This window comes from Chiloscyllium plagiosum, chromosome 25 (genome assembly GCF_004010195.1).
Source record: "Chiloscyllium plagiosum isolate BGI_BamShark_2017 chromosome 25, ASM401019v2, whole genome shotgun sequence".
Classification (NCBI taxonomy): Eukaryota; Metazoa; Chordata; class Chondrichthyes; order Orectolobiformes; family Hemiscylliidae; genus Chiloscyllium; species Chiloscyllium plagiosum.
In genome coordinates this window covers 18,535,117-18,547,589 of record NC_057734.1, presented here as the reverse complement: position 1 = coordinate 18,547,589, position 12,473 = coordinate 18,535,117, and the positions used below count along the sequence as shown (strand labels likewise).

Below are 12,473 nucleotides of genomic sequence, written 5' to 3'. Positions count from 1 at the left end.
AAATGAAGGAGTTGTGTAAATATTGCAATTTTCATAAAACTCAGAATGCTTTACAACCAATGAAATGCATTTACTGTTATAACACTGGAAAAACCACAGTTAATGTACACAAAGCAAGCTCCAGAAACGTGATCATGACTAAATAATATGTCTTTTTCTGTTGTTGATTAAGAGATAAATATTTGATTAGACAGAAGGGATAACTGCCCTCTCTCCTTTGAAATATGTGCTACAGTATCTTTTAAATCCACCATAAAAGGTAGAAAGGGTTTTAGTTTAACATCTCCTCTGAAAGACACCAGGCTAAATTTAATACAGTCCACCGTGGCAGGAACTATGGTGACTATGTCTATTGCAGGAAAGACCTTGAATTAGACTCTTGACAAGACCTACCCTGATTAAGCAAGTGGGGGAAGAAGCTGGAATCTATTAATTCTGAGCCCAGCATAATCTAGGCTTGTCAAAGGCATCTTCCTCATTATCACACACCAGCGTCAGGAAGTAAGGTGGCAACAGAAGGTCAAGTCCTTGTCCTTGCCTCGAAACCATCCCACCCCCACCACTTGCTCGCATCTCCCATTCTCTGAATGCAAGCTCATCTTCACTGACCTTTAGCCCAGAATCCCTTGGAGATTCCGGACCGACTAAGGAAGCACATGGCGAGGTCAGTGCAGGAGAGAGAGAAAGAAACCCCCGTTGCTAACTGACAGAGTTAACAGTTATTGCCTTTGCTGTTGAATTCATGTATCGCTGGACATCAGAGTGTGTCTGGGAAAACTAATAAGCTGCCAGAGGAAGTGGTGGAGGCTAGTACAATTGCAACACTTAAAAGGCATCTACATGGGTATATGAATAGGAAGGCTTTGGAAGGATATGGGCCAGGTGCTGGCAGGTGGGACTAGATTGGGTTGGGATATGTGGTCGGCATGGACAAGTTAGACTGAAGGGTCTGTTTCCATGCTGTACATCTCTATGACTCTATAACTCTGGTTAACACTGACTCCACTGGTGCTAAGGAGCACTGCCAGCTTCTGACTGGTCAATAGACCTTGGTGAGCAGATTTTCATTGCTAGGCTCCTGAATCATAGGGAAAGCCCAATGATAGTCATCTAAGTCGCTGAAAGGCGTTTAATATGGGCAGATCTCTCCCAAGACTAAAGGATTTTCCTGCTTCCCAAGTTCTCTGACCTGTGGACAAGACCCTATCAGGCAGATTATATCCAGCACAGTACACAGTTAAAATAAGATGTCTTGTAGGGGAATTGGACTGGTATTTGGATTATCAGCAAAGGGTGAGAACTGAGGGGAAAATCTTACTACGTCGACCCGAACAATGGTTCTTGGCAAGCAGGTGAGACTTGCTCCCTTCTTGGGCTTTCCTTCACATTGACTATCCTCCAGTCCTCTGGCACCTCTCCTGCGGCCAAAAAGCAATTGAACACTGTTGCAGGCACACCTGTAATTTCCTCACGAAACAACCTGGGATACATTTCATCTGGCCCAGGAAATGTATCTACTTTTAAGCCTGCCAAACCATCCATAGCCTCCTCCCTTTCATTTCTTTAATTGTATCCCAGTAATTTGTCCTGTTTCCATACCCCTGTCACCCCTCTCACTAGCGAACACAAATTCAAAGTATTCATTTCGAACCTAGCTGCATCCTTTGACTCCATGCACAAATTGCTACTCTGGTCCTTAATGGGCCTTACTCTTTACCTCATTATCTCTTTATCCTTATGTGCCTGTAAAACAACTTAAGATTTTCCTTTACTTTATGGGCCAGTGTCTTTGCATATCCACTTTTAAGTCCCCTAATCTCCCTAATAAGTTTCCCCTTGCACATTGTATATCCTTCCGGGTTTCTGCTGTTTTGAGTCTTCAGGATCTGCCATAATGGGCGGCACAGTGGCTCAGTGGTTAGCACTGCTACCTCACAGCACCAGGGTCCCAGGTTTGAACCCAGCCTCGGGTAACTGTCTGTGTGAAGTTTGCAAGTTCTCCCCGTGTCTGCGTGAGTTTCCTCCCACAGTCCTAAGATGTGCAAGTCAGATGAATTGGTTATGCTAAATTGCCCAGAGAGTTAGGTTCATTCGTCAGAGGGAGATGGGTCTGGGTGGGTTACGCTTCGGAGGGCCAGTGTGGACTTGTTGGGCCGAAGGGCCGGTCTCCACACTGTAGGGGAGTCTAATCTAATCCTCCCTTTTCTCTTAATTCAATGTTGTGTATCACTGGATATCCAGGTTTCACAGGATTTGATGGTCACACCCTTTTCTTTGTTGGTTCATGCTTGTTCGGTATTCTCTATATTTCTTTCTTGAATGCATCCCACTGTTCGGAATCGGTTTTACCTGAAAGTATTTGCTCCCAGTCAGTTGTGTGCTTTTCTGGTCGCCACACTATCGGAAGGATGTGCAGGCTGTGGACACAGTTCAATGGAGGTTGACCTGGATGCTGCCTGGTTTGGAGAGTATTAGCTATAAGGGGAGGTTGGATAAACTTGGATTGTATTCATGAGACTTATCAGTGTCTGAGGGGTACCCTGATTGAAGTGTATAAAATTTTGAGAGGCATGGATATTGTGGATAGTCAGAGCCTTTTTCCCAGGGTGGAAATGCCAAATACTAGGGAGCAGAGGTTTGAGGTGAGGGGGATGAAGTTTAACGGAGATGTGTGCATCATGTGTTTTATAAAGAGGTGGTAGGTGCCTGGAATGCTGTGCTGATGAAAGGCTTTTGCCTGAAACGTTGATTTTCCTGCTCCTCGGATGCTGCCTGACCTGATGTGCTTTTCCAGCACCACTCTAATCTAGATTCTGGTTTCCAGCATCTGCAGTCCTTGTTTTTACCTGGAATGCTATGCCAGGGGAGGTGGCAGAAATAGATATGATAGCAAAGTTTAAGAGACATTTGGACAGACAGATGAACATATTGGGAATAGAGAGATACAGACCATGTGCAGGCCAATGGGATTAATTTTGAATGTCATTAAGGTCAGCTCAGACATGATGCTCAGTAGGGTCTGTTCTATGTTCTATGCTTATGAGACCAGAAAGATAGTATTTATTGCACATTCCTTGTTAAAGTCTCCACATCTGTGAGACCATTGCTGTATGTCAGAGAGACCAATAGGGTGGCAGATTTCTTTTCTGAAGTATGTTCGTGAACAAATTCGGTTTTTCCAGCAACCTTGCATTGACCAGATTGATGCAATTCTTACTGTGGGAATGATCTTACAGTCTTCGTTCATGAGCACAACACATTATGCAACCACAATTATTTTATGCCAGAATGAATTAGCCTGAATTGTACTAAATGCAAATAAATGCAGCAGCCATTTTATGCATGGTCCACTAACGAGGTCAATATAAAAGCATGCATTGCCGATTCAAAATTTAACAAAAGTCCAGCCTTTCCCATAATACTTCAACACCAAAATGAACAACCAGCAAGGGTACAGAGCACCAGGTATGCCAAAATACAGCAATATGTGAAAACTTATATTTTGGAGACAAGGGAACTTTCCTGTGTGGGACTCACATTTTGTCCTGCGAATTATAAAGCAGAAATTGACTGTTTGGATCAAAGAAAGTCAACAGAAAGCAGAAGTGATAAAATCAGTTGTTTATTTTACATCTTTTAATGGAAGTAGGAAAATTAGTTGCATTTTCATTTTCAGGCTGTGTAAGAAACAAATTAAATATTACTTTACCAGTGAGTTAATTTATGAAGTGCAGTATGCACAATCAAGATTATATAAGTATTTTAATATGTTTCTGCTGTAGGTACATTTTAAGGGTCGGACTCAGTGCAGAGAAACTCATCATTTACAGCATCACTGTCACCTTAATACCAGTTGATAATCTGCATCAACTGACATCGCAGGGTCCTGTTTATTGACATCCCGCCATGGGATAGGAGAGTTTATCATTTGCCACTGAAGACGTAACACAATGATTAGCAATGTGACCATGAGAAGCTATTTATTCCAACCTTGTTTCATGATGGTGTATATTGCAGCTGTTGTAATATCAATAGTTAGAACTTCAGCCCACCTGTCCCATGATCAAGGACAGCTAATACAGAGAGCGTACTGAGGGCATATTGAGAGTAAGGCACTCATCTATCCAATCTCCAGAGATGCTGTCTTATTTTCTATTTCATTTGCCATCAAGCCGATCTGCCAGTATTCTGTATTTTTCAGAATTGATCTGAATGAGATGTCCTCTCCTCACCAAGCTCAGCTACCTCCTGGTCACAAAGAGACTGCTTTCCACTTCCACCTGATCGTGAAAATCCTTGTTCTCCTTTGCTGCAGCTTGGGCAGTGGTTTCTTTACCAGAGGAAATTACCCCGTACAATCTCGGCAGATCTGCTGAAAAGATATTAACATCAAATAATGAATTTATGGTTTTCAAGGCTTTGTGAACTCTGAACTTTTTAAGAGGATTTGATTCAAAAATCAATTATCTATTCAAATAGATTGACTGTGGATAGAGCATAAGAAATAGTATTAATATATTTTAAAATGTCACTGTCTCTGGTTAAATAATTGCCAGTGGAATTGATAGACCGTTCGTTTTGTTTTGCAAATGGATTTACAAGAAGAATTTCAGGTTCCATTTTTTTCCTCTCAGAATGTAGAATATCACTGATAATCTCTATATTTCATCATTTCTCATACTTTATGGAAGAATGGGGAATGGCTAGGATCTTGGAGAGATTGTCATTGCATTGGTAATGTAAGCTCAAATCCAAGTATAGCAGTCGGAGAAATTGAATTTAATTTTCAAAAAATCAGCAAATAAAATACTGACAAAGTGCTGTTCATCCCCTTGAGCCTGCTCTGCCATTTAATACGATCATGGCTGATTCCTCACATCTATTTACCTGCCCTTTCCCCATAATTGTTGATGCCCCTACTGATCAAGATTCTATCTATTTCAACCTTAAGATCTTTGCATCCTCGCTGTTCACTGGAGTAGTGCCCAATGATTGGAGGGGGACAAATGGTATTCCCTTGTTCAAGAAAGTGAATAGGGATAACCCTTCACATTACAGACTAGTCAGAATTATGTCAGTGGTGAAGAAATTATTGGAGAGGATTCTGAGAAACAGGATTTGTGATCAATTGGAAAAGCATAGTTTGATTAAAGACAGTCAGCATGGCTTTGTGAAGGGCAGGTCATGCCTCACAAGCCTTATTGAATTCTTTGAGGATGTGACAAAATACATTGATGAAGGTAGAACAGTGGATCTGATGTATATGGATTTTAGCAAGGCGTGTGATGAGGTTCCCTGTGATAGGCTCATTCATAAAGTAAGGAGGCCTGGGATAGAGGGAAATTTGGCTACAGAATTGGCTAGCCCATAGAAGACAGAGGGTGGTTTAGATGGAAAGTATTCAGCCTGGAGCTGACTGACCAGTGGTGTTCCACAGGGATCTGTTCTGGGACCTCTACTCTTTGTGTTTTGTATAAGTGACTTGGATGAGGAACTGAAAGGGTGGGTTAGTAAGTTTGCCAATTACACGAAGCTTGGAAGAATTGTGGGTAGTGTGGAGGACTGTTGTAGGTTGCAACGGGACATTGACAGAATGCAGAGCTGGGCTGAGAAATGGCAGACGATGGAGTTCAACCTGGGTAAATGTGAAGTGATTCATTTTGGAAGATGGAATTTGAATACAGATTAGAGAGTTAAAGGCAGGATTCTTGGCAGTGTGGAGAAACAGAGAGATCTTGGGTCCAGATCCTCAAAGTTGCCACCCGAGTTGATAGGTTGTTAAGAAAACATATGGTGTGCTGGCTTTCATTAGCAAGGGTAAGGAGTTTAAGAGCCACAAGGTTATGCTGCAGCTCTATAGAGTCCTGGTTAGACCACACTTGGTCAATTGTGTTCAGTTCTGGTGGCCTCATTATAGGAAGGATGTGAAAGCGCAGAGACTTTGCAGAGGAAATTTACCAGGATGCTGCCTGGACCGGAGGACATGTGTGATGAAGAAAATTTGATGGAATTAGGGCTTTTCTCATTGGAATGAAGAAGGATGAGAGGTGACTTGATAGAAGTGTCCAAGATGATGAGAGGCATAGATAGAGTGGATAGCCACAGACTTTTTTCCAGGGTGGAAATGGCTATCACAAGGGGGCATAATTTTAAGGTGATTGAAGGAAGGGGAGTTATAGGGGAGATGTCAGAAGTAGGTTCTTTATACAGAGAGTGGTGGGTGTGTAGAATGCAGTGTTAGCAGTGGTAGTAAAGTCAGATATATTAGAGATGTTTAAACAACTCTTGGATAGGCAATTGGATGATAGTAAATGTAAGGTATGTAGGTTAGTTTGAGCTTCGATTAGGATAAAAGGTCAGTACAACATCGAGGGCTGAATGGCCTGTATCGTACTGTACTGTTCTATGATCTGTGTTACAATACAAGTGACCATGAAGCTATCACAATGTCATAAAGTCTTGACATATTCCACAAAGGGTTTGAGTGATTAAAACCTGCCATACTTGCCTGATGTGATCGAAATGTGACTCCAGCCTCCATTAATATGGTTGACTAATACCTGCCCTCAGAGGTGGTCTAGTAAGCCACCTGGCTGTGTCACACTGTACCACCACCCTATTTAGATAACCAGCAATGGGCCATAAAGTCTTGTATTAACAGTGGTGCCAACATTCCGAGAACAATTTTGTTTTAATTGCTCAGTTGTCTCCAGCTCAGTTAAAACTATTTAATTAAACATGTTCACATCCTTCCGTATACTTGGGTACATGAATGTCCTTTTTGCCATTTATTCACACACTTTTCAATTTCTGAAAAAATAGGGGAAGGGAGCAACCAGTCCAATACTGTTTGAAACATTGTTTCTCCTCCAATGTAAAGGGAAGTATTTGTTGCTCCTGTATCTGGAGTATCTACATAGGTAACCTTCCTGTAGTCCCAGACTACCATGGGCTGCTCTTTCATTATAAAGAAATGACTGGAGTGAGTTTAACCTCAGGTGAGGGAAGAAGAATTGTTCATCCTCACCTTAAACAGTACAGGAGTTGAACTCACAGTATTGTGTTGCTCTCTCTTGAAAATCAGCCATCCAGCCAGCTGAGCTAACCAACACTGAGGGCCTCCATTAGCCGAGTTAGCTGGTTTGCAATGCAGAGAGATGTCAACTGCATTGGTTCAATTCCCACACTGGAAGTCTTTTCTTCTCACCTTGCCTTAGATTAAACCACCATCAGTCATCTCTCACTGTTGAGAGAGCTGCTATATGGTCTGGTAAGACTGTGGCAAATTTACCTTTTATTATACAAACCTAGAAGTTTTCCACCTGATCGTCTATGGAAGATCACCCACTGTCATGAGGAAGATTACTTAAACAGATTTTAGTTTGTTCTTGGTGATATTGGTGAATAGGAGCAGCACCGAACTTTGATTCCATCTATGTTGTTTGGTTCCTGAGATGGTTTGAAAATGCGTGCTGGGGATTGATGGCTATTTGTATAGCTCTCAGTGGACAGCTGTGCAATGGATCAGATGGCTTGTAATAGTTGCGTTTGACTAGCTATCTGTATGATCACCCTGGGTCAGTGATGTATACTGTTTGTGAAAGCTGTAATTTGGATGTTTATACAAATTGTGAACTGCACATGGATAATCATCAATCTGCTGGATGTAAATGGCTACTTGTGCAATTAACATGGATGGCTAGTTGTGTGTTGGCTACAAATGGGTGACAGGGGCACATGGATAATCGAATGTGCAATGAGCATGGACAGCTAGCTTTGTTTTGAACATGAATGGATAAGTACAATCGTTTGGCTACTATCATTCCTGGATGAACATTTCCTACTGAAATATTGATCTTACTTCACTCCATTCGTGCTGAGATGGGTGATCTAGTCCTAAGTTTCATTGGAGTCCAATAAGGGAACCAATCAGGATAGGATTGTCTTTTTGATTTAACTGCTCCTCAATCTTGTTAGCCATCAGGCCTCAAAATCCTTAGCAGCGAATGGAATGATGGATGTGGAACAGAGCTGGAGAGGTCGTGGAGGTGATTCTGATGGAGTGAGTTAGGCCAAAGTGACTCCTTCTGTTTATGACTCTATGACACATTAAAAATGCTCTTATATGTGATTAGCGTTTATATAAGGGTGCAAGTTTGTAGTATGGTAATTGATGCCTATCTGATTTCTATATAGCTCCTTACTTGTACATGCATCTATGGAACTGTCAAGGTAGAACATAAAACGAGTACAGATATAAGCCTTAAAATTTAAATGGTTGCGGCATAAGGTGTCACATGACAGTAAAGAGAGCATTACAGCATACTAGCGATCTCCTCTGAAGAAGAAATCTTCTTCCTACTTGTCGGCTTTCACTGTCAAGGTATTATTTTTGGTACAATGCGTCTTTGAAGGCCAGTGATGTCCGTAAATTAATATTAACAAGCTCTGCCTAACAAGGACCAAACCGTTAGACTTCTCTCACTTTTCTTTGCGATTAAACATTGTTCATTGAACCAGATATAAATTTATGATGCTCTTTAAAATTTAACAGCTAACATTGTACTTTATTTTTATTTCATACTTTACGATCGTGACACCCAATGGAATTAGGAAAAAAATCCTCCTGTTGTAAGCATATGAAGCCCGTAAGTCATGCTAAAGCACAGTAAAGCAGCTGAAATAGTTCCAAATGTGGTTCGTTAGGTAATTTATACCTATCTCTTTAGATTCTCAGTCCTCAGGAAATCTGTCAATGAATATCCTTCGTCTTGGCCACCTCCTCGAAAATTGTGTCCATGGTGCCACCAGAGCCATCTCCAGGTTCCTGACTGGGAATTCAGCCTGCGATCAGGACGGAGGCGCTGGAGCAGCTCCTCGTGTCCTAAACACACAGAAGGAATGGTATTAGTCAACATCTGTGGAGAGAAAGTATAAGGGAGGCATACGATGAAGTCAGGTGGAAGGTATATGTCTTGCCTAAGAGCTATCATCATTAATTTGTCTCTAAAGTCAAATCCACAATAGATTATAATGTGTGAAATAGTCTCATTGCACACCTTCGGGCTGAGTGTATTAAAATATCTATTCAACTGCTCTATGTTGGGTCTCTGAAAGTTAAGCTGTTCCACTGAGGTCCTGAGGGAGGAACCATTGCTTGGGGCCCTCAGCTGTCACTACCTGAATCTGCCAGGAATTACTTTGACCGGATGGTTGCAGAGAATGCCTGATGGTGGTGACAGATATGAGCAAAAGTGAAAGAAAAATCTCTTGAATGCGGTCTCTTGCCTTGTAGCATGAATGTTCAGAATATGTAAAAGTGAAAACTAGAGCACCTTCATCAACAGATCATGGCTGAAAGTGATACAATGGAGCTTTAGGGATGAGATGGGAAATCCATGCTTCACTAATTCCTCAAGCTGACTGAGCAAGATTTTATTCACATCATTCGATGCTCTTGAAGTGAATTCAATATTGTTAACTGCTTACCATTCAAAATAGAGTTACTTGTCTATAATAAAGGAGTTGATATACAAATTAATTGTTTGAATCTAATATCAGGTGTACACCCCTTCTACAGCATCAAAGCAATGCTAATTAAACTCCCAATTGACATTTTTTTGTGATAGTGACCACAGAATCTCTCCTCAGCCTATTCATTCTCACTGGAATCCATAAGACATTTTCCACCACCTACTATGCTTTGCCAATCCAATAAGGAGGTGTCAACCCATGGAAGCTACAGTCCAGGACCACATGTGTGATAAACAATCTAAGTAGCACACAAAGGGATTCTGCAACCAATGGACTAAATCAAAGCTTTGAAATCCTGCTGAAATCAGTAGTGAATGGTAATGTACAGTTAAACAATGAATGGAAGGAGACACACAAGACCCCGTCTTCAACAGGATCCAACATAGCAATGCAAAAGGCGAAGCCATAGCCTTTAAAACCATATGCATCCATGGGTGTTGAGTATATGATTCATTATAACCGCCTCCTGAGGTTATCACCACCACTGATACCAGAATTCACTAATTCGAATCTCTCCATGTAATAAAAACAAATGGCCAAAGGCATTGGATACAGCAAACCCTAAGAACCCTGACAATATTCTGGCTGTAGTACTGAGGACTCATAGCCAAGTTGTTGTGGTAGTGCCATAATACTGGTATGCGCTGTCTACATCTAGCAGATAAGTCCAATCTAGTTAATTGCAGACTTACAACCCTACTCTCGTTCATTAGCAATGTAATGGAAGGTGTCACTGACCGTGCTCAATGTGCCACACTTACTCAGTAACAACCTGCTCACTGATACTGAGTTTGGGGACACATGACCCCAGTCCTCATTTCAGTCTTTGTCCAAAAGAGCTGAATTCCAGAAGAGAAGTGAGAGTTACTGACCTTCGGCTTTTGACTTAGTGTGGCATCAAAGCGTCCCAGCAAACCTTAAGTCAATGGGAATTGGGGGGAATACACTCCACTTGTTGAAGTCAGACTAACTTCAGGTGGTCGGGATTGCTGGAGATCATTCATCACTGCTCCAGGGCATCTCTGCAAGAGTTCCTCTGAATAATGTCCTAGGCAAAAACCATCTTCAGCTGCTTTATCAATGACCGTCCCTCCATTAAAGTCAGAAGTGGGGACATCAACTGATGATTGTGTAAAAGAAAGGGAATTGTACCTTTAAGATAGCCATTGAGGCGTGCAAAATTGAAACTGATATCTGCAGGGCTGCAAATAAGTCCTTTCTTAACACCTCCTGCTTCATTGGCCTAGGATTCCTTGAGGCAGCCTCTGTGGCGTCTCCAGCCCAGAAATCAGCAGCCTGGTGTGATGGTCTTCTTCAGCAGTGGCTTCGGTGACAAGATGGGCCCTTGAGGTGGTGTCTCTGGCGGTGTGGTGGTCTGGCCTGGGGTTCCTGCAGTCGGAGATTCAGCAGTTTCAATGTTGGCTTCCTGCAGCAGTGGTTCCTATCTTTTCTCAACCTTAGCAACCCATGAGCCATAAACTGAACAAAGATGGACTTTGTCTTAATTTTTTTTATATATAAAATTTCTGTTACACATATAGGCACTGGAACATGGTGACTTCGACACATTTCAAGGTATGTTTTGTAAAAATACATGTGGCTAACAATTACTATTCCATTTACATAGCTATGTTTACTTGAACTGTTGCTATTCACTCACAAGACTGCTGTAAGTCTCATATTATTACCTGTTTGTAACTGTGACCAGACCCACAGAACTTGAGGTAGATAGTAAAAGCCTGATGTGAAACTCAGTGACAGCAAAACCACAAAACCAGCCCAGTGAAGGACACCACAATGCCAGTCCAGTGATAGATAACATTACACCAGCTCAGCAATCCAAGCCAAGGAGTCAGGAACATATCGGAGCAAGATCCAGTGGTGCTGTCCAGTGACAAAATTTGAGGCATAATGATATTTTGAACTGTGGGATGGGAAATCTATTTGTTCTGAAGAATGAGCGGGAGAAGGTTCACAATAGCAGTTAGCAATAGGAAGAAATCTATTGTCCACATGTAGTAATGTATTTACAAAAATGAAACTACTTACAGAGTTGGAGAATGGACGAGCACTCAGAAAAGACACTGACAGTAAACATGCAAAGGAACAGGATACAGTCCAAGTTATCAAGCAATTGCACTGGCCGGAGTCCAATTCAGCAAGTTATATAGAGAGTCACAAATGCAAACAGAGAGACCAGAGTAAGGTTGCATCAGTAGACTAGAAAATTGAACAAGAGGCCACAGCAGTCTGGGAGACTCCCAGCAGCAAGGAGCATTGATTAGTCATTTAAAAATACAGAACTCGGAAGTATTGTTTTAAAACTATACATTTTGTCATATCTTTTCACAGTTTTTCACCAGGACAATTTACAAGGAACACCGATATAAAGGGAATCATTATTTATGTTGAGGGAAAGGAACATGCTGATTATTTGATAAGTGGTCTCTGATTGGTAGAGACATTGGCTTGAGATGCATAAGTTAGCTGATGATTGAGAGTTAACTGCCAAGCATTGCTTAAATTTGAAACCAGGCAGGTTGTCTGATTAGTCAAAGGATTTTCATGAAACAGGTACACTGCATGTACAAAATCCCCATATGTAGTTTTGAGTATGGAGATGTATCACACTGTCAGCCCAGCTGGCAATCTTACATTGGTTATCAGTGTAAGTCTGGATTGGTGGTGCTGGAAAAGCACAGCAGTTCAGGCAGCATCCAAGGAACAGGAAAATTGACGTTTTAGGCGAAAGCCCTTCATCAGGAATACAAGCAGAGTGCCTGAACGGTGGAAAGATAAATGAGAGGATGGTGGGGGTGGGGAGAAAGTAGCATAGAGTACAATAGGTGAGTGGGGGTAGGGATGAAGGTGATAGGTCAGGGAGGAGGGTGGGAGAAGGTAGCAAAGAGTACACTAGGTGGATGGGGTGGAGATGGAGG

General features: G+C 41.8%; 1 protein-coding gene across 2 annotated transcripts in view; it reads right to left on the bottom strand.

Moving 5' to 3' along the window:
- Positions 1 to 3,645: 3,645 nt before the first annotated feature.
- mn1b (meningioma 1b) overlaps positions 3,646 to 12,473 on the bottom strand; it is a 135,263-nt gene continuing 126,435 nt past the window's right edge. Inside the window, exons 2-3 of one of the 2 annotated variants that reach the window (XM_043715620.1) lie at positions 8,718 to 8,884; positions 3,646 to 4,372 (exon numbers count right to left, since the gene is read on the bottom strand). In XM_043715620.1, the coding sequence (XP_043571555.1) occupies positions 8,718 to 8,884 (167 nt within the window). In that variant the 3' untranslated portion in view covers positions 3,646 to 4,372. The remainder of the gene's footprint in view (positions 4,373 to 8,717; positions 8,885 to 12,473) is intronic. The other variant, XM_043715621.1, reaches the window with a different exon arrangement.